We start from the raw sequence: 22,049 nt of genomic DNA on the forward strand, positions 1-22,049 counted from the left end.
TCTAGCAACCCTCAGCTTGTTTCCTAAAGTTAAGAATTGCTTATGATTTGTCTCCCTGTTTTTGTCTTATTTTTCCTTCCCTTCCTCTATGTTCATCTGTTTTTTTCCCTTAAAATACACATATGAGTGAAATAACATGGTATTTGTCTTTCTCTGATTGACTTATTTCACTTAGTATGATACCCTCTAGTTTCATCCACATCGCTGCAAATGGCAAGATTTCATTCTTTTTGATAGCTGAGTAATATTCCTGTGTGTGTGTGTGTGTGTGTGTATAAACCACATCCTCTTTATCCATATACTGATTGATTTTTGAGTATTACAGCAATCTTAAATTCCTGGAATAGACTCGACTTAGTTGTGATATATTATCCTTTTTACATGTTGCTGGATTTGGGTTTCTGATGCTTTATTTGGGCTTATTGCATCTATGTTCAAGAGTGAAATTAATCATGCTCCTTATCCTTTTTCTTCTCTTCCTCCTCTACTTCTTCCTCTTCTTCCTACTCCTCTGCTTCTCTGTCCTTAGGTTTAGGTATAAACATTGTGTTTGTTTCTTGAAATGAGCTGAGAGATACTCTTTCTATTTTCTGAAAGATTTTTTATATAAGATTGAAGTTATTTCCTCCTGAAATATTTGGTAGAATTTCCTGGCAAAGCCATCTGCATCTGGAAGACTTTTTTGTGAGAAAGTTTAAAATTATAGATTTGCTTTCTTTCAGATACTCTATTTATTGCATCAGTTTTGGTAGATTGTATTTTTCTCTTTTTTTCTTGAGAGAGAGGGTACCCACATGAAATGGGGGTGGGGGGAGAGGGAGGGAAAATCCCAAGCAGGCTTCATACCCAGTGCAGAGCCAGATGGGAGGCTTGATCCCACAACCTTGAGATCATGACCTGAGTGGAAATAAAAAATTGGATGTTTAACCGATTGAGCCACCAAGACGCCTCAGTAGATTGTATTTTTCTAAGAAAAATCTGTTCCCTCTAAATTTTTTTTTTAATTTTTTTTATTTACTTATGATAGTCACAGAGAGAGAGAGAGAGAGGCAGAGACACAGGCAGAGGGAGAAGCAGGCTCCATGCACCGGGAGCCTGACGTGGGATTCGATCCCGGATCTCCAGGATCGCGCCCTGGGCCAAAGGCAGGCGCCAAACCGCTGCGCCACCCAGGGATCCCTCCCTCTAAATTTTAAAAATCCATTTTCATGAAGTGTAATATTCTCTGACACTTTATATATAAGAGATCATTTAAATGTAGGACTTCTGTGGAGTGCCTGGCTGGCTCTGTCATTAGAGCTTGTGACTCTTGGTCTCATGGTTGTGAGTTCAAGCCCCACTTAGAATCTTTTTTTTTTTCATTATTAACATTGGTTATCTATACCTTTTCTCTTTTATTCTTATTCAGTTTAAGAATTTATTTATTTTGTCTTTTCAAAGAATCAACTTTTGGCTTTGTAGATTCCCTCTATTGTAAGTTTATTTTTTATTTATTAGTTGTCATATTTTTATTTAATATTTATTCATTTTTATATTTTATACCTCCTAGTTTTTTTAGTCTAATTAGGTTTTGTTTAGCTATTGTAAGTAGATGTTTAGCTTGTGGTTTTTCAACATTTCTTCTTGTATATTTACAGCTATAAATTTATCTGGGTAACTGTGGCTTTAGCTGCATTGCCCATGTTTTAATGTTTAGTATCTTTATCATTATTCAGATTAAAACATGTATAATTTCTATTATGATTTCTATTGTGATCTATAAGTTATTTAGAAATGTTTCTTAATTTTCATACATTTGGGAGATTTTCTTGTTCATTAATTCTTTCTCTCTTTTTCTTTGTCTTTTTCTCTTTTTTCCTTCCTTCCCTCCTTCCCTCCTTTCTTCCTTTCCTCCTTCCTTTCTACCCTCCCTCACTCCCTCCTTCCTTCCTTCTTTTCTCTACACCCAATGTGGGGCTTCAGCTCACTACCCTGAGATCAAGAGATGCAAGCTCTGCTGACTGAGCCGGCCAGGTGCCCTTCTAGTTCTCTTTTTAAAGATGTCCAGTTTAATAGAATTACCTTGTAGGGGATCCCTGGGTGGCTCAGCAGTTTAGTGCCTGCCTTCAGGTCAGGACATGATCCTGGAGTCCTGGGATCGAGTCCCACATCAGGCTCCCTGCATGGAGCCTGCTTCTTCCTCTGACTGTGTCTTTGCCCCCCCCCCCATGAATGAATGAATGAATGAATAAATAAATAAATGAATTTAAAAAATCTTTAAAAATTGCCTGTATTCAGAGAACAGCTCTCTTTATGATTTCATTTAAAAAACATGTATAGCAGTTTGGTTTGTGGCCTAGCATATGTTTAATTCTAGTAAATATTGTGATTTAAAATAATGTATATAACATGCAGTAGTTGAGCATAGTATTTATGTAATACCATTTATCAAGTTTGCTGCTTTCATCATTTAAATCTTTTATAACCCTATTAATCTTTTTCTGGGGGCTTGTTTTATCAGATACTAAGACAAGTTAAAATTTCCTGCTATGACTATAGATGTCTTTTTCTCCTTTTAGTTCTGTCAGTTTTTGTTTTATATATATATTATATACATTTCCTCTTTTTTTGGTTTTGAGGCTTTATTATTTGTATATAAAACTAGAATTATTAAATCTTCCTGATGAATTGAACCCTTTTATCATTGTGAAGGATTGTTCTTTATCTCTAGTAATTTTTTTTAAAGATTTTATTTATTTATTCATGAGAGACACAGGCAGAGGGAGAAGCAGGCTCCATGCGGGGAGCCCGACGTGGGCCTCACTCCTGGGTCTCCAGGATCAGGCCCTGGGCTGAAGGCAGCACTAAACCGCTGACCCACCCGGGCTGCCCTCTAGTAATGTTTTTGCCCTAAAGTCTGCTTGACTTGATCAGACATACTATAGCTACACCTGTCTTTTGGTTAGTATTTGCATTTTTATCTTCTTCATGCTTTCAATATTTCTGTACATGTTTTAGATGCATTTCTTACTAAATATTTATTTAGCTTTTGCTTTATGTAGCATCACACTTTTGATCTTTTGAGTATTGTGGGTCTGTTTATTTGTAATGTAATTACTAATTTTATTTAGGTTTAAATCTATTACTGTGTGCTTTTTCCTTACATTGTCTGTTTTATGTTCCTTTTTCTCTAATGTCTTTTGGGTTAAAATTTTTTTTCAAAGATTTATTTTATTTGAGAGAGCATGAGAAGGAGGGGCAGAGAGAGTCTTACACAGACTCCACGTTGAGTGTGGAATCTTATGTAGAGCTCAGTCTCAAGACCTGAGATCATGACCTGAGCTGAAACCAAGAGTCCAGTGCTTAACCACTTAACTGACTGTACCACCCAAGTGCCCCCTTTTGGGTTAATTTTTAAAAATTTGTATTTCTTCTCTGATAGCTTACTATTTTTATGTTGTCTTACTATTATTTTAGTAGTCCCTCTAAAGATTACATGAATCATTGAATGATTACATGAATCATTGAATTAAAGTTTAGTATTAGTTGGTACTTTTACTTCTTCCTAGATAATGAGAGAACCTTAGAAGACTTGAACTCCATTTATCCTTCTTATATGCCATTTTTGTGGCTCTATTTTTTTTTTTTTGTAATAAGATAACAGCCTTACATTTTATCTGGGATTTCCCCCTCAGCCTTAAGAATAATCTTTAGTTTTTCCTCTAGTGTGGATCTGCTATGGACAAATTCTCATTTTCAGTTGGTTGAAATTTTTCTTTCTTTGCTTTTCCCTCCCTCCCTCCGTCCCTCCCTCCCTCCCTCCCTCCCTCCCTCCCTTCCTTTTCAAGATTTTATTTATTTATTCATGAGAGAGAGAGAGAGAGAGGCAGAGACATAGGCAGAGGGAGAAGCAGGCTCCCTTTGGGGAACTGGATGCGGGACTTGATCCCAGCACCCCGGGATCACGACCTGAGCCAAAGGCAGACGGTCAACCATTGAACTACCCTGGTGCCCCTATTTCTTTATTCTTGAAGAGGATTTCATGGAGTATAGAATTTTAAGTTGTTTTTTTTACTGTTTGAAATTTATTCCATTGTCTTCTGCCTTCCATTGTTTCTTTTTTATTATTATTATTTACGATAGTCATACAGAGAGAGAGAGAGAGGCAGAGACACAGGCGGAGGGAGAAGCAGGCTCCATGCACCAGGAGCCTGACGTGGGATTCGATCCCGGGTCTCCAGGATCGCGCCCTGGGCCAAAGGCAGGCGCCAAACCGCTGTGCCACCCAGGGATCCCACCTTCCATTGTTTCTTTTGAGAAATAATCTCTCAATAATTTCTGAATTTTTCTCTTTGTTTTTGGTTTTCAGCAGTTTATCATTAAGTACCTAAAATCTACCTAGGGTAGATTTTGAGATGTTTGTGTTTGTATGTATACACGCACATGCATGAGCACACTCGCGTGTACTGAGCTTCTTGAATCTGATTTAATGCTTCTTTATCAGGGACTCAGCAGATGAGTGTCTGCTTTTGGGATCAGGGCTTGCTCTCTCTCTCTCTCTCTCTCTCTCATGAATAAATAAAATCTTTTAAAAAATAATGCCTCTTGATCAACTGTGGACATTTTTTAGCCATTATTTGTTGTCATAATTGCTTTTACTCTTTGCTTTTGTAACTCCACTTACAGATGTGTTAGGCCTATTTCCTATATATGCTGATTCTTACCCTCTTTCTCTGTTTTTTACATTTTGTCTTTCTGTGCTTTATTTTGGATATATGATTCTGACCTTTCTGTCCGCCATTTTTTTCAACTGTGTCTAACCTCCTATGAAACGTAGATATTGAATACTTATTTTCACTTTATTATTTTTTTATTTCCCAGATCTCCATTTGATTCTTTAATTATAGCTTCCAATTTTCTCTGAAATTTTGTAATCTTGTTTTTCAGTTTCATGAAAATAGAAGGCAGATTTACTTTAGTTACCGTAACCCCAATATCTGAATTTTTCTTGCATCTCTATTGTCTATTATTTTTGCTGGTTTTCATTTATTTATTGCCAAGTATACTTGAATGTTTGATATGTTATAATTTTGTGCCAGGTGGCATTTGCTAAATTGTTTAGAGTAATAATTTGGAGGTCCAGGACAATGGTATCTTGCTCTACAGAAGACATATTTGTTTGCACCAAGTTTATCTACAAGCTAGTGATCCAGAATTACCTCAGTCCAATTTAAGGTTTAAGAATATTCTCAAAGCTGAACTGTAATCCCTTTTAATCCCTGTAATTTAAAAAATTACTTTTTTTTTTTAAGAGATGGAGGGGTGGCCGAGGGAAAGAGAAAATCTGAAGCAGGTGCGAGGCTCAGCTGAGCCACTCAGGCGCCCCCAAAGGCTGTTTACTTCTAACAACCTTATTCTTATGTTCTAGCCCTTTGGGTTTCCAACTCAAGTAGAGTTCTATAGGGCAACTCTGTGTAGACTCTGGACTGCAGTCTGTTTCTTCCTAGACCTGTGAGGCTGTCAAGAGAGTTACTGTGTCACCTGTCCCAAACGACTTCAGAGGAAAAGTGTCCCCAGATGTTGGCCTCATTTTTCTGGGCTTCCATCTTCCCCCTATATATGGCCTGGAAAATTTTTGCTATCTGGTTATCCCTCTGTGCCTAAAAGCTTATGTCTTTAATATTTTGTCTAGATTTTTCTAACAGTTTTTCCTGGAAGGATCAATTTGTGTTATCTCATTTGTCATTATCAAAAGCAGAAAGTCTTGGGATGTCTGGGTGGCTCAGCAGTTGAGTGCCTGCCTTCGGCTCAGGGCATGATCCTGGAGTTCTGGGCTCAAGTCCCACATTGGGCTCCTACATGGAGCCTGCTTCTCCTCCCTCTGCCTATGTTTCTGCCTTTCTCTGTGTCTCTTTAAATAAATGAATCTAAATTTATTTATCTAAATAAATAAAATCTTAAAAAAATCAGAAAGTCTCCATCCTTGGTTAAAGTTTTTAAAACTCTTTGGGACTCCTGGGTGGCTCTTTTGGTTAAGCGCCCAACTCTTGGTTTTGACTCAGGTCATGATCTCAGGGTCGTGAGATTGGGCCCCACATTGGGCTCCATGCTCAGTGAGGAGTCTTTTAGGGGTCCTGTCCTGTTGCCTCTCCCTCCTTCTTTCATTCTCTCGCTTTCTTTCTAAAATAATAAATAAATCTTAAAAACATTTTTAAACTCTTTTTATTATAGAGACTTTTGAGCATACACAAAAAATAGGCTAATTGTCAGCATTTTTTGGATAAATGAAATAGGATAGAATAAAATAGAATGAAAAAAAAATAGGCTAATATAATGAACACTCTATACCCATTACCCAGTTAATATAATCACTAACCCTTGGCCATTTCTGCTCTATCTATATTCCTCTCCACTTTTCTTCATCTTATGTTGTTTTGAGGCAAATTACAGATGTCACATCAATTCATCTATATGTTAGTACATAGCCCTAAAAGATAAGGAATGATTTTTATTATATATTTATTTGTTTGTTTGTTTATTTAAAGAGTTTATATACTTATTCATGAGAGACACAGAGAGAGAGGCAGAGACAGGCAGAGGGAGAAGCAAGCTCCCTGTGAGGAGCCTGATAAGGAATGATTTTTTAAAAACATAACTGCAAAACTATTATAACATCTAAATAATAACTTTTAAATTTGTTTTATTTCATTTTAAATTTTATTTTTATTTTAATTTTTTTTAAAGATTTTATTTATTCATTCATGAAAGACACATAGAGAGAGAGGCAGAGACACAGGCAGAGGGAGAAGCAGCCTCCATGCATGGAGCCTAATGTGGGACCCGATCCTGGGACTCCAGGATCACGCCCTAAACCAAAAGCAGATGCTCAACCTCTGAGCCACCCAGGCATCCCTATTTTTAATTTTAATCTTATTTAAATTCAATTAATGTATAATGTATCATTAGCTTCAGTTTTTGAATTTATTATTATTATTATTATTTAAAGATTTATTTATTTATTCATTCAGAGAGAGCGAGAGAGAGGCAGAGACACAGGCAGAGGGAGAAGCAGGCTCCACACAGGGAGCCCGACGTGGGACTCGATCCGGGTCTCCAGAATCACACCCCGGGCTGCAGGCGGCGCCAAACCGCTGCGCCACCGGGGCTGCCCTGTTGAATTTATTTTTAAAATTTTATATCCAGTATAGCTAACATACAGTGTTATATTAGTTTCAGGTGTGTAATAGGGTGATTCAACAATTCTACACATTATTCATTGCCCATCATGTTAAGGAACTCTTAATCCCCATCACCTATTTCACCTGTCCCCCACTCACCTCCCCTCCGATAACCATCAGTTCTCTAGATGAGCAGTTAAGAGTCCGTTTTTCTTTTCTTTTTTTTTTCTTTGTTCATTTGTTTTGTTTCTTAAATTCCACATGAGTGAAATTATATGGTATTTGTCTTTTTCTGACTTATTTCACTTAGTGTTATACTCTCTAGTCCCATCCATATTATTGTAAATGGCAAGATTTCATTCCTATTTATGGCTGAGTAATATTCCATTATATATGTCTATATTGTATATCTGTATCACAGTTTATTTGTTCATCTATCAATGGACACTGGGCTGCTTGCATATTTTGGCTCTTGTGAATAATGCTGCTATAAACATAGAGGTGCATATATCTTTTCAAATTAGAGTTTTCATATTCTTTTGTGTAAATAGTGGAATTACTGGACCATATGGTAGTTCTGTTTTTAATTTTGTGAGGAATCTCCATGTTGGCTTCCACAGTGGTTGCACTAGTTTGCATTCTTACTTACAGTATGTGAGGGTTCCCTTCTCGCTGCATTCTCACCAACATTTGTTGTTTCTTGTGTTTTTTTTTTTTTTTATTTTAGCCATTCTAGCAGGTATGGGGTGATACCTCATTGTGATTTTAACAATAATTTCTCATTATAAAGAAATCTACTCAGTGTTGAAATTGCTTTGCTAATTCCTAGCGTAATTCAGTAATGAGCCAACAAAGTTAGTTTGTTCTGTATCTCTGATTCATTTGTGAAGGAATGTTTTGACTTGATCAGTAACCACTCATAAACACTTACTTTCGTGTCCTAAGCTCCTCTTCATCTACGTGAAGCCTACTCATTCTGTAGTGACTAAATTCAAGTCTCACTTCCTCCATGGAGCCTGCCCTGACCACTCCTCTGACTGCCTTAGCATTTATTATCTCTTCTACTCTGGTGGTATTTGGCCATATTATGTTATATAGTGTAATTTATGACTGTAAATTGTGATTGGATAGGGACATGTGTATTGTATGTTTTGCATGCCAAATTGAGTCTGCCATCTTTTGGGGCACGTAGCATCTGTTTACCTCAGCAATTTTGTGAGGGCCAAAGGAGGTAATATAGTAACTTTTCTTATACATATATAGCTAAATTGTAAGGAATTACCATTGTTTTTGTTGTTGTTAGTATAACCACTTTATTAATTCTGGGCTACATTCTCTGTGAGGGCAGAGACCTGTGTTTCCAGAGTCTATCATAATGCCTCATGGTAGGCTTCCAATAAAAATTTGTTGATTTAATATATTATCTTAGAATTTATTCTTTCTCATGTTTGTCTATCAAATGATATAGGATAAAGTTAATGACCTACAGGAAGAAATTGCACTTTACCAAAAATTTTATTTTCTTTTTTCCTCCCTCACAAATCTGATAGGTTTATCTCAACATGTAGTTACCAACTTTAAGCAAGTAATTCAACTCTTGGAGGAGGGAATAGCAAACAGGTAACAGGTTTATTTGTTGCTGTCCTTTCAGTTTCATTCTTCTTTCCTGTATGCTCATCTCCCTTTGGAGTATATGATTATACTTCTCACAGTAGCTTCCCATCTTTACAATCAAGAGGCCTTTCTCAGAATAGTAATGTACCCAGGATAAGGGGCAGTGGCTAAGATTTTGTGCATTTCTCATTAGTAGTGAAGCTGGAGTTTGTTCTTGATATGGTAATATTAGGCAGTAAGCCCAGAGTTTTCTCTGTGTTTTTGCCTTATAATATACAACTTTTGTTATTTTAACCAAAAAAAAAAAAAGATTCTTGCCTGCATTGTCCTCTCTGTAAGCTTGATAGAAATAAGATTCAATATAGTTTTAAGTGTTTCAGAAAACCATTTTTCTTCTAGTTTTGCATACTTGTAAAGGCCACTCAAAAAAGACTGTTTTGAATCTGCTATGAATAAGCACTGTAGACTCTCCTATAAGCTATTGCAAATTGTGATAATATTCCATATTGTTAGTTACTAAGAAATACCCAGACTGTTATTAGTATATGCCTGAAAGAATAGCCTTTCTACCTGGAAAAAAATGCTGGGATGTAGTCTTTTTACCCTATTAGTGGCTAGTCTAAGTTAATTGACAATGAAGGAGGAATTTTAAATTTAACTTTCTGCTCCTTGGGTTTCATGGAACTATCCTGGTCTTCAGGGTACCCTGGGTTCCTTGATCTTTAAGTGTCAGGCTTCACTTTTTTTATCCTTGAATCATGAGACCTGCCTTTGGAGTTTGACTCTTCAATTCTCCAGCTCCTCTGAGAACAGAAGGCAATGAGATGGTCTTAAACTGAAATATGATTGACTTAGATTTAGATAAAGGGAAGACTCTTCTGACTTTAAGGGTTAATATTGCAATGACTTTCTAAAGAAGGTTATGAATTTTACTGGCTCAAGTATGACATCAACATAATTCAAGATCTCATTTCAAATTCTTTTCTGACACTCTAAGATTAATATTTAGTGTTTAATAACATTTTACTTTCTCTTTGACACTTCTCCAGCAAGTTCTCTACCTCCATTTGCCCTACTTAAATGGGTCTATTTTAGGGATATTCTTCCAGGTTGATGGCACTCTTGTATTCCCCTTTTCAACTCTGATTTTTGCTTCTCTTGCTTAAAAAATGTTCTGATGTGGTTTACTATGAAGCTACACTCCCTTTTATTCTCAGATATCAGTACCTAGAATGCTGCTTTTGCCATTTTTGGACCACTCTCCTAACTAAACTGAATTAAATATGGATGTTTTAGGATTCTCACCTGTGAACCTTGGCACTAACATTTCTTGTGTTCCTCATGGATTCTTAAGGATTCATCATGCATAAACTATATTTATCCTAATTGTTTTCCTTTATGTACACAGAATCACAGCAGCTACTCATATTCATGAGGCCAGCAGCAGATCCCATGCCATCTTCACTATCTACTATACACAGGTTGGTTACCCCTTTATTTGCTTAGATTTCTTCCTTTTCTAGTCCCTTTTGACTGCTTTCTTGTTGTCTTATTTCTTTTCCTTTCTTCATACCTTTCCATTTACAGGTCCTCTCCTATGACCTAATATATAAGGAAGACCTACATACAGTCTACTAAGCTCTACACCAGAAAGAGTAGAGGCAGTTTAATAAAGACTAATCAAAATATCTTCAACTTATATTTTAGTTTTAATATTTCAAAGTACTTTTATATCTGTGTGATTAGTGTGAGCATTTAAAAGAAGAAGTAGGATTGAAATGAAAATAAACATTATAATGAAAAAGTGGTTTTACTTCTGTTATGATGGAGTAAGGAGGTCAACAAATCCTATCTCCCAAAAGCAACTATAAACTTGAACAAAACTGTCAAAACAACCATTTCTCTGCTCTAAAAATAGACCAGAGTCATATAGTAAACCAAGACATTTATTCAAGAAAACTACTTAATTACAGGTAAAAATAGTACAAATCTGTGGTGTATTGCCTTGGGCTAGTCCCATCCCTGCCTGTCTCTGTCAGTGAAGTAGTTCAATCAGGGAAAGGAAGATGGTGAAAACCATTAATTTTAATACTACCTCTGCTGGAAGAATTCACTTGATTTGGACCATTGTCAGAATGGTGCTCTTGGTGGCAAGCTAACAAGGAAACTAATGACTCCATTAGCCCGAGATTGTGGGTCTCTTTCAGGCAAGAAAAGAACTGACAGATTATTTGGGGATTTAATAGGGAGTTCTGGAAAATGATGCAACCATAGTGGGCTTAATTAGGATCCTTACATACCTTGTATTGAACAGAACTTAAACCTAAAACTGAACTTTTATTGCATTCCCAAGCCCACACGTAGATCCATCAACAGAGAATAGAGATCTTATTGGCTCGAGGTGTTTGATTATAACTTCTGACCAGTCTTTTGCTGAACACTCAGCTCTGCAGAGGGCGGCCCCAGAAGGCCAAGCTTAGAATTAAAAAATGACTAAAGGGAAAAAAATGAAGAGACCACTTTGACTATAGTATTGGTAGGAAGGCAGATTTTTGAGATTTTTAGGCCAGAGAAACCAAACAACAACCACCACTCAAGAGGAAAAAATTCAGAATTCAGAGTTGGTACAATATATTATCTAAAATGTCTAATATTCAACCAAAAATCATTAGACATGCATAAGGCAATAAGAAAATATGACCCATGGTCGTGGAGGGGAAAAAAAAAACAGTAGAAATTGATTCTCAGTTCTCCAGATGTTTGATTTAGCATACAAAGACTTCAAAGCAACTAATGTAAGTATGTTCAAGGAGCTGAAGGAAACCATGTTTAATGAATTAAAGGAAAACATGATGCCAGTGACTCTAGGGAATTTTTATAAAATCATAAACATTGTTTTATAAAATGGGGGTCCTGGAATTGATTTGTGCAATAATGAAACAAAAAAAAATAGTGGGACTTGAGCAGATATGAGGATGGCAGAAGAATTAGCTAATGTGAACATAGATAAATGGAAATCATCCAGTTTCAAGAAGAATGAATAAAAAAAAAGATTAAAGAAAAATTACAGAGCCTCACAGACCTGTTGGACCACAGCAAATGTGTTAATATAATATAAGTGTAATGGGGATCCCAGAAAGAGAAGAGAAAATAGGCATAAGAAAAATTTGAAAAATAGTGGCCAAAAAATTCCAAAAGTTGTTAAAAATCATTAGTGTACAGATCCAAGTATTTTAAGAACTCAAAGTAAAATAAACATAAAAATATCCATACCTAGATACCTCATGGTAAAATTGTTGAAAAATATAAAGAAAATCTTGAATATAGCTAGAGAAAGCGGACTTATGTACAAGAGAACAATTACATGATTAATGACCAATTTTTCATCAAACATTGGACCCCAGAAGACAGAGTGTTGAAAGGAAATAAATCAACCAAGAATTCTATATGCAGAAAAATTAACTTTCAAAGTGAAGATAAAATAAGAACAGTCCCCAGATAAAAAAGAAAAAAAAAGAATTAATCGCTAGCAAGCCTATCTTACAAGAAAACCAAATGAAATTTTTCAGGCTGAGAGAAAGCAATATCAGTAACTTAAGTCTACAGGAAGGAGTGAAAAGTTCTGAGAATAGGAAATATGTAGGTTAATATAAAAAGCTACATAAATACATTCTTATGTTTTCTCCCAATTTTATTAAAAGTAAGATCGTATAAAAGAATAATTATAGTGCTATATTACATACATCACATATATACACATTGTTACACATATGGTACTAATAGCACAAAGGAGTGAAGAGGGAAAGAAGATGTATTGGAGTAAAGTTTCTATGTTTATAGGAATTATGTTAGTATTTTGAGATTGATCATGATGAGTTGTGATGCATATTGTAATCTGTAGAGCAACCACTAAGAAAGTAACTCAAAAATATAATTCAAAAATTAGAAATTAAAATGGTACACTAAAAATAATTAACACAGAAAAGACAGTGAAGGAAGAACAGCGGTGCAAAAAAATACATGAAACATGGAAAATAAATAGAAAAACAGGTACAATTCTGAATGCATCAATAATTACATTAAGTTGCATGAATGGATAAAAGCAAAACTCAGCTCTACACTGTCTCCAAGAAATGGTCCTTAGATTCAAAGATACAAGTATATTGAAAGTTAAGGGATAGAAAAATATATACCATATAAATAGTAACCATAAGAGTTAGAGTATTATGTTAATGTCAGGCAAAAAAATAATTTTTAAGACAAATATGTACTATAGACAAAGAGGGACATTTCATAGTGATAAAGGATCCATACATCAAAAAGAACTAACAGTTATAAACGTATGTGCTCCCAACAGCAGAGGTCCAAAATGTAAGAAGGAAAATAATAGAACTGAAAGGAGAAATAATCAAGTCAGTTATAATAGAGATTTCAGTATTTTGCTTTCAGTAGTTGGTAGAACAACTAGGCAGAAATTAGCAAGGAAATAGAAGAATATAGAACATTATCAGCCAGTATGAACTGACATTTGAAGAACTCTTAACATCTACAGAATACATTTTTAAGTGCACATAGACTCTTCTCCCAGGTAAACCATATACCATGTAAAGCTAAAGTATGCAATTATAAGGTAAGTAAGTTATGGGGATATAAAGTACTATTTGATGACTAGAGTTAACAATGCTGTATTGTATATTTGAAAGTTGCTGGAAGAGTAGATCTTAAAGTTACCACAAAAGCAAAAAATTTATAATTGTGTGAAGTGGTGGATGTTAACTTATTGTGGTAATCCTATATATATTATATAGGTATTATATATATATATATATATATATATAATCATTAAGTTATAGATCTTAAACTTACAATGATATTTGTCAGTTACATCTCAAAACTGGAAAAAATAAATGATGGCACATTCAAATTTAAAGTTATCTACCTTAAAAAAAAGACACCTCAATTAATTACATTATGTAGGACTTTAGTTGGATTCTGATTCAAAGAAACTTAAACTGAGTAGGAAACAGTGACTAGATATTTGATGCTGTAAGGAATTGTTGATAATGTCCTAGGAATACTGATTGTGATTGTGTTTTTAAGGGTCTTTATCCTTCAGAGATGTATATTGTAATATTTACAGATGAAATTTTAGTGATGAATTGGTTTTAAAATAATGTGGGTAGGTGAAGTAAGTGGGGGTATAAGCAAAATGAGACTGGCTACAAGTTATTATTGTTGAAGCTAGGTGACAGGTACCTGAGGATTCATTATACTATTTTTTCTACTGTTATGTATGTTTGGAATTTCTCCTAATACAGTTATTTTTAGGGTAAAAATAAAAGGCTAATCAAGACAGTGTGACATTAATGTTAAGATAGACAAATAGATCCATGGAACACTAGGGAGTCCAAAATAAACCCCTATATATACTGGCAACCGATTTTTCACAAACTTGCAAAGGTAATCAGTGCAGATTGTGTAATCTTTCCAACAAATAGTGATAGGACAAGTGGATATCCGTATGTTAAAACAAAAAACACCACCACCACCACCCCCGCCACAAACAAAACAACTTTGATCCATACCTTGCACTTTATCTAAAAGTTAACTCCAACTAGATCATAGATATAAATGTAAAGCCTGAAACTATTAAACTTGGAGATAACTTTGGAGAACCTTTGTGGTATTGAACTAGGCAAAGGTTTTTTTTTTTTTTTTTAACCTGGCACAAAAGCATAAATTGAACAAAAGAACAAACTGAAATTTGCAGTTGGTCAAAATTTAAAACTTTTCTTTGAAAGACATTATGAAGAGAATAAAAAGAAAAACAAAGATAGGAAAATTTATTTGTAAAACGTATCTGATAAAGGATTTGTATCCATGATAATATATAGACCTCTAATATATAGGTCTTACTCAGAAGTAAGAAAGCAACTCAAAACAGTGGGAAAAAATTTTAAACCAACACTTAACTAAAGAAAATACACAGATGGTAATTAAGCACTTGAAAAAATGCAAACATTATTAATCATTAAGAGACTGTAAGTTAAAATCAAATAAGATACCACTATCCACCTTTTAAAATAGCTAAAATTTGGGCAGCCCAGGTGGTTCAATGGTTTAGCACCACCTTCAGCCCAGGGCCTGATCCTGAAGACCCGGGATTGAGTCCCACATCAGGTTCCCTGCATGAAGCCTGCTTCTCCCTCTGCCCGTGTCTCTGCCTCTCTCTCTGTCTCTCATGAATTAAAAATAAATAAAATCTTTAAAAAAATAAAATAGCTAAAATTCAAAAGAGTGATTATGCTAAGTCATGGCCTTATATGTAGAAGCTAGAGTTCTCATCCACTATATTACCAGTTGGAATGTAAAGTGAGTGGTACATCTATGGAAAAGAATTTAGCAGAATTTAGCCTGGGCATAGGAATGGGAATAGATTGATTACATACTGACTTGGTAGAATTTGGGGGGTTATTGGAAATGTTTTAAAACTGGATTTTGGTGATTAACATACGGATATCCACTTGTCCTATCACTATTTGTTGGAAAGATTACACAATCTGCACTGATTACCTTTGCAAGTTTGTGAAAAATCGGCTGCCAGTACATATAGGGGTTTATTTAAACATTAAAATAAAATAACAAAACCCCACCCTTAATGTTTTTTTTTTTTTTAAAAAGGCAAAGTAGTTTTGCTCTTGAGGGCTGGATGCCCCTGAATAGAGAACATAGAGTGCTTGCCCTGGCAAGTTAATAGACTGTGACTCCAGTTAAGGATAGACAAACCCAGTCAGGGGCCCCAGTCAGGGGCCTGCTGTAGATCTCTACAGATGAGAGTCAGCCCCTAGAAGGGGAGTTGAGCATTTGCCTGCTAAATTGTACTAAAATTTCTGGTACCTCTGAAAATTGTACTCATAAGACTTTGTTGGGGAATTGCCCACTTAACTCTGTGGAAGTCTTGCTCATATTTTTGATGAAGTAAGACCCCAGGTCTTACTGATTATCAGACTTTGGGAGCTTATTTAATTCAGAGCACATTCAAATACAGATTTCTTGCGTGATTTGGCTAAAAATCCAGAATACCAGCTTGTTTAGGAGGATGTCTAAAGGGAAAAAATCATGCTGTTCAAATGACAAGCTTTAAATGTATTTTCTACCTTAGGCAGTCCTGGAGAACAACATCCCATCTGAAATTGCTAGCAAGATCAACCTTGTGGACCTAGCAGGCAGGTAATTAGGATTTCAAAGCCAAGGGAAATTAATCCCTTGACAATGACCTTGTTCTTGCCCATTTTACAGGGAATAAACTTGTTCTATCCTTTTTCACATTTCAGTCAGCCTGAGAAAATTATTAAAGAAACAAATTTTTGAATGCTATGTTAAGAAATTATAATTTTCGGGGGCTGAAAAAATCTTCAGTGTTAGGGGTTCTAAATCTTAGCTGCCTATTAAAATTACCTGGGCCTTTAAAAATTCTCAGTGCCTTGGTTTCACCTCTGATCAAATAAATCACTTTATAGTGATGTCAGAGATAGTGCAGGCATCACTTTTTGAAGCTGCCCAGGTAATTCCAGTGTATAGTCAAGATCAAAAACCACTGCTCTAAGTGGAAGTAACTGAGTTAGTACACTTTTTTTTTCCTCTGTCTTAATATTGATTTTATGCAGCCCTACGCAATACTGGGGGGAAAAAAGGGGGAAGAAAGTTTTGAAAAATACTGTGGTATTGAGGACAAGATATGACCTTCTAAGTATTAGAAGAAAGCATGAATTATAGTCACATGTATATTCAGAAAGAAAGTCTTAGGGATAATGTTGCAAAAAAAGTGTGAGGTGAGATAAAGCAAATTTTCTTATTTTAAAACTGCTAAATTAGGGATCTCTGGGTGGCGCAGCGGTTTGGCGCCTGCCTTTGGCCCAGGGCGTGATCCTGGAGACCCCGGATCGAATCCCACGTCGGGCTCCCGGTGCATGGAGCCTGCTTCTCCCTCTGCCTATGTCTCTGCCTCTCTCTCTCTCTCTCTCTCTCTCTGTGACTATCATAAATAAATAAAAAATTAAAAAAAAACTGCTAAATTATTAATATGGTACATCATTCCCTTAAAATTAAGTGTTGTTTCTGTCAGCTGCAACTCTGGCATTTTGAGGGGAAAAATGAAATACTGTCTGGGAGAAACTATCAGGCATTTGGAAGTGTGACTTTTCAATATTTCCCATTGACTTAAAAAAGGAATTCAAGACATCGACAGATACCATAAGGCCATAAATAGATGAAATTAGTGAATTATTTGATTTCTATTGCCTGAGAAGTGGAGGAATGCCTGTTCATTACAAGATGATAATACTTTTTTCGGGCACTAAATTCTAAAAAGAATTTATCTTGTGGGCTTTTTACATAATGTACAACATAATGAATAGTGTCTTTCAACAGCATTATAAGGACAGGGTCTTCTTCTTTCTTTTATTTTTGTTTTCATTGATTTTTTTTAGTGAAAGAGCAGATCCCAGTTATTGTAAGGACCGGATTACCGAAGGAGCCAATATCAACAAGTCTCTTGTGACTCTGGGAATTGTTATCTCCACCTTAGGTATTTTGTTTATGAACTGGATCATCAGAGTGGGAGGGAGACTTTGGAAAATAATTTTATGAAATAGGGTAGACATTTACAAGGTTCTTTTTTATAAAGTTACCTCTGATGAGGACATGAAAATTGATACTTGTCTGCAGTTGAGGACACTGTGATCATTATCCCATCCCATCTCATTTCAAGAAGGGAGACTGAAAAATCATGTGGCTCACATAGTCTGTCTTGAGTCCAAAATCAAAGTCAGGATTCAAACCGGCATCCTATCATGCAGAGAGGGATTACAAAGTGTGATATTTACATTTATGTTCCCCAACCATTGTTTTAATGCATGTGTTTCACAATTCCTTTCTTCTTAACACTTTTATTATTTTGTTGTCTTTAAAGCCCAGAATTCTCAAGCATTCAGCAGCTGCCAAAGCCTCAACAGTGCAGCCAGTGATGGTGACAGTGGGATCCCTAGCTCTCCTTCAGGGACCAGCAGTGGAGCAGGGCCTTCCCGGAGGCAGTCTTACATCCCATACCGGGACTCCGTGTTGACCTGGCTGCTGAAGGACAGTCTTGGAGGAAACTCCAAAACAATCATGGTTGCCAGTGAGTGGGAGGCTGGAGCAGGTTCTGTGTTAGGACTGGTATTCTACCTCAGAGAAAGGGCCATGGCCACCCATTTCATTAAGGGTGTCATAATACAGCAGGACAATAGCAATAAAGGCAAGTGGTTACAGGCTGGGTCGGAAGGGCTGGCATGGTTTTTAACTTTCTCCTTCTACCTCAGCTGTGTCTCCTGCACACACTAGCTACAGTGAGACCATGAGCACACTAAGATATGCATCCAATGCCAAACACATCATCAACAAGCCACGGGTAAATGAGGTGAGACTTTCACTTGGGAGTCTTGGTCTGGTATTGTTTACACTAAGTTCTTTTATTCTTTCATTGATCTCTTTCTCTTCACCCTCACCCCTACTTGCATGACCTCTCCAAATGAAAATAGAGTGAAATTCTTTCTTTTGGTGTCATACCCTTCTCTCATATCTCTACTGACTTCATTCAGTTGCCTTTTTGAATAATTTATTTTAGATATTTCTCTGAGAACATCCCTTTTAAGATCTGTGGTATACCACTGCCACCCTAAGGAAGATTATTTAAAAGTCTCTGTGTTCTCGGCTTTTGTTTTGAATTTATATTGACGTATGCTTGTATTTTATTTCTCTTCTGTGCAAACTGCAACGACTTCTCTGTTTTGGGCTACAAGAAGCATATAAGGAATTTATTAGGTTTTTTTTTGGAATTTATTAGTTTAAAAAAAAAGGAATTTATTAGTTTTGAAAAGTTGAGTAATAATGAGAAAATTTTAAAAATTCCTTATCTGCTTTGCAATGAAAAGTTTCAGGGCAGGGATCACAAACTGGTGGCCAGCCTATATAGCCTGTCTGTGGACTGTTTTAAAATTAAAAGGTAGTGTATTTAGGTAGGTATAAATTTAGTTTTATTACAGGAAGATCGGCATCTGCTACCTACACTTGCACTGGCACTTGCGTTACCTGTCAACCTCCTGCTCAAGTGCAGCAATTCTCATACTTAAGTGTATATCAGAATCACCACTTGGAGGGTTGGTTAAACCACAGCTGAGCCCCAGCCCTCAAGAGTTTCTGATTTGGTAGGTATTGAGAGGGTGGGGGAGCATAATTTGCATTTCTAACAAGTTCTTAAGTGAAGTTGATGTGATTCTGGGACCTTACTTTGAGAAGACTGCCTCAAGTTACTCCAAAGTGGTAAACCACTTTTTCCAAACTAATTCTCTATAGCATCTTAGAGCTGGTTGAAGCCTAGTATCAGTCTTTGTGAAACCAAGTTCTTTATGTTTCAGGATGCAAATGTAAAATTGATCAGAGAACTCAGGGAGGAGATTAGAAGACTAAAAGCCATGCTGCTGAACTTCGAACTGGTATTCAGGCAATCAGAACTTTTCTGTACCCCAAACCTCCTTTTCTTCTGCATAGAATCTGAGTCCTGCTGCATTCTGTGTTTTTGATTAAGTGGCACTTGTGGAACAGAGGCAGGAGCAAAGACAGGACATGGATTATTCTGATTATTGGAGTAGTTTCAGATGGGGTGGGCATCCTCACTATATTTTCTTTGTTGTCCAAAAGGTATTTGCTTAAGTGGCCCTTATTTTGTGTGTAGGTGGATTCAAGGAATGGGGTCCTCCAGAAAAATTTGAGTTTTCCTTCTTTGTACCAGTGTGAACCCCAATATTTAAGCTTCTGATTGTTTCTGATTTAAATCATAGTCTTTTTTATCTGCCCCTGTCTTCCTTCATAAGAGTAAGGATGAGACCCACAAAGCACATATTTCTCTTTGTGCAGAGAAACTTCAATCCACTGAATGAGGAAAAAGATGAGAATCTGAAAGAACTGGTTCTCCAAAATGAATTGAAGGTGGGTATATTGGGTGGACACAGTTAAGCTTTACATCACCCTGATAGTAGGTCTCATCTCCCTCCATTATTCCTTTTTTTTTTTTTTTTTTTTTTTAGATTTTATTTATTCATGAAAGATACAGAGAGAGAGGCATAGACACAGGCATAGAGAGAAGCAGGCTCCTCACAGGGGGCCCAGTGGGGACTTGATCCCAGGACCAGGATCATGCCCTGAGCCAAAGGCAAACCAAACTTAACCACTGAGCCACCCAGGTGTCCTTCCATTCATTATTCCTGAGTCAGGTCTGTTTCCTTGTCAGGGCACAGGTTCTGTTTAGTCTAGAGATTTTGTCTTCATTGAGCTTTGAGTGGGTAATGAGTTTGCCCTAGGGGCTGGTGACTGGCTTTCTTTGTTTTGTTCTCTTAGGGGTTCATGATAACTCCCTCTGGATAGGGAGTGTAGCCTAGAAAATAAAAAGTGTTTTCCAGTCAGTAAATCAATTGACTGACATGTATTCATTGAGCACTAAATAGGTGCTCAGCGTGATGCTTCAAAAGAAACAAAGAAGTTCATTCTTTCAGGTGGCTTGCAGTTGAGTTGGAAACACATTTAGGGAATGGTTAAATGTAGTGAACTATATGCGTTATATGAAGAGAGCTTAGGGAAGGGAGAAATCATTATGGCTTAGAATTTTCAGTGCAGGTATCACAGTGCTGAAGCTGGAGGATAGAGAACTTGAACTAGACCTTGAAAGATCAGTAGAGTGTGTTAGATAGGAAGAAAGGGGTAAGACATTTTGGGTGAGGGTGGGATAATATCAGCAGAGCCATGGAACTGGAAGGATAAACTGGTGTGGGAAGCCATGTGAAAGCACACAGTATGAGGAGGACTGAGCTGACTAGAATACATGCTCATGGTAGAGTTTAGTGAAGGTAAGGTTAGGGCCAGTTTAGAAGGTTTGAACTTGACATTCACAATATTACTCATGGTTTCTTGAACCAGATTGGTGACATAATAAAGGCGTATATTGGGAAATTAATATGAAAGTTGTGGGTAGGATGAATTGAAGGGAAGGAAGATTGGAAGCAGAGAGAAAACCAGGAGAGAGAGTAATTTTGTGACCCCATGAGGGTAAGGATAGACATTTGGAGAGGTTAGATTAAATGATGATTCCTGGAGACATTTATAAGGAAGCAATGCCAAGCATTATTGTGTGACAAGTTAGATTTAGATATGACAACCACATATCCCAATTCCCAGTATTCTGTTGCATCATCTGTATACATTATAAAGTATCCTGGCTATGTCAATATTTTGTTACCCAAACTAAACTTTAAGACTACATCACACATCCAGACATTTCTCAAAAATTCTATATTTAAATATATGTTCTAATTTTTGGTTCAGAATATATCACACCTATATACATAAAAGATGAAGTACAGAGTCAAAATCATTCACGCTCATTAGCAGTTTTATATATTTTGGCAGACCTTGTCTTGAATCTGCCACTTGCTGGCCTGATGACCTTAGGCAGCATAGGAGTATGTGATGAAAACCAGCCAGAAGGGGAAGTGTGTTCAGTGGTACCTCCAGGTAGCTGAGCCAGGCAGGCTAAACTGTAAGCCAGAGTGCCTTGCTGCTCACCTTTGCTAGGTCCTAATCCATGGGTACCCTGTAGTCTTATTCTTTGCAGACTTCAATTCAATGATTATAACATTAAAAGTAACATTTCTGGGGTAAAATACTTGTGCCTGAACTTGGCATACTTAGTTTTTTCTCAAGTATCCATTTTCTGAGAAAAGTACTTAACTGGACCCAGGTCCTTTTCTTGGGCTTCCTCAGTTCTTCCATTCCCAGAATAACTTCCCTGCCTAGGAAATTCCCACCAAAAGAAGAAAAAAACCACCTTGCATTCAACACTGTTCATTCACGTTCCCCAGGTGGCCTTAGCTTAAGGCCTCTAACTTGCTATATTATATTATATATTATATATATATATATATATATATATATATATATATATATATATATTTAGAGAGGGAAGTGGATAGAGGGAGAGGGAGAGAGGTTTTTTTTTTTTAAAGATTTTATTTATTCATGAGAGACACACAGAGGAAGAGGCAGAGACACAGGCAGAGGGAGAAGCAAGCTCTATGCAGGGAGCCCTATGTGGAACTCCATCCTAGGACTGTGGGATCACACCCCAAGCCAAAGGCAGATGTTCGACCACTGAGCCACCCAAGCATCCCAGAGATTCTTAAGCAGGCT

At 36.5% G+C, this 22,049-nt stretch overlaps 1 protein-coding gene across 4 annotated transcripts in view; it reads left to right on the top strand.

Annotated features, from left to right (window-relative positions):
- The window catches only part of STARD9 (StAR related lipid transfer domain containing 9), a 130,996-nt gene that overhangs the window by 62,872 nt on the left and 46,075 nt on the right, over window positions 1–22,049 (top strand). For 3 of the 4 annotated variants that reach the window (XM_055316656.1, XM_055316657.1, XM_055316659.1), the window contains exons 8-15: window positions 8,708–8,777; window positions 10,180–10,252; window positions 15,934–16,001; window positions 17,261–17,358; window positions 17,743–17,949; window positions 18,131–18,228; window positions 19,226–19,303; window positions 19,725–19,796. In XM_055316656.1, coding sequence (XP_055172631.1) covers window positions 8,708–8,777; window positions 10,180–10,252; window positions 15,934–16,001; window positions 17,261–17,358; window positions 17,743–17,949; window positions 18,131–18,228; window positions 19,226–19,303; window positions 19,725–19,796 — 764 coding nt within the window. The remainder of the gene's footprint in view (window positions 1–8,707; window positions 8,778–10,179; window positions 10,253–15,933; window positions 16,002–17,260; window positions 17,359–17,742; window positions 17,950–18,130; window positions 18,229–19,225; window positions 19,304–19,724; window positions 19,797–22,049) is intronic. The other variant, XM_055316658.1, reaches the window with a different exon arrangement.

This window comes from Nyctereutes procyonoides, unplaced genomic scaffold (assembly GCF_905146905.1).
Source record: "Nyctereutes procyonoides isolate TBG_1078 unplaced genomic scaffold, NYPRO_anot_genome, whole genome shotgun sequence".
NCBI classification, from domain to species: Eukaryota; Metazoa; Chordata; class Mammalia; order Carnivora; family Canidae; genus Nyctereutes; species Nyctereutes procyonoides.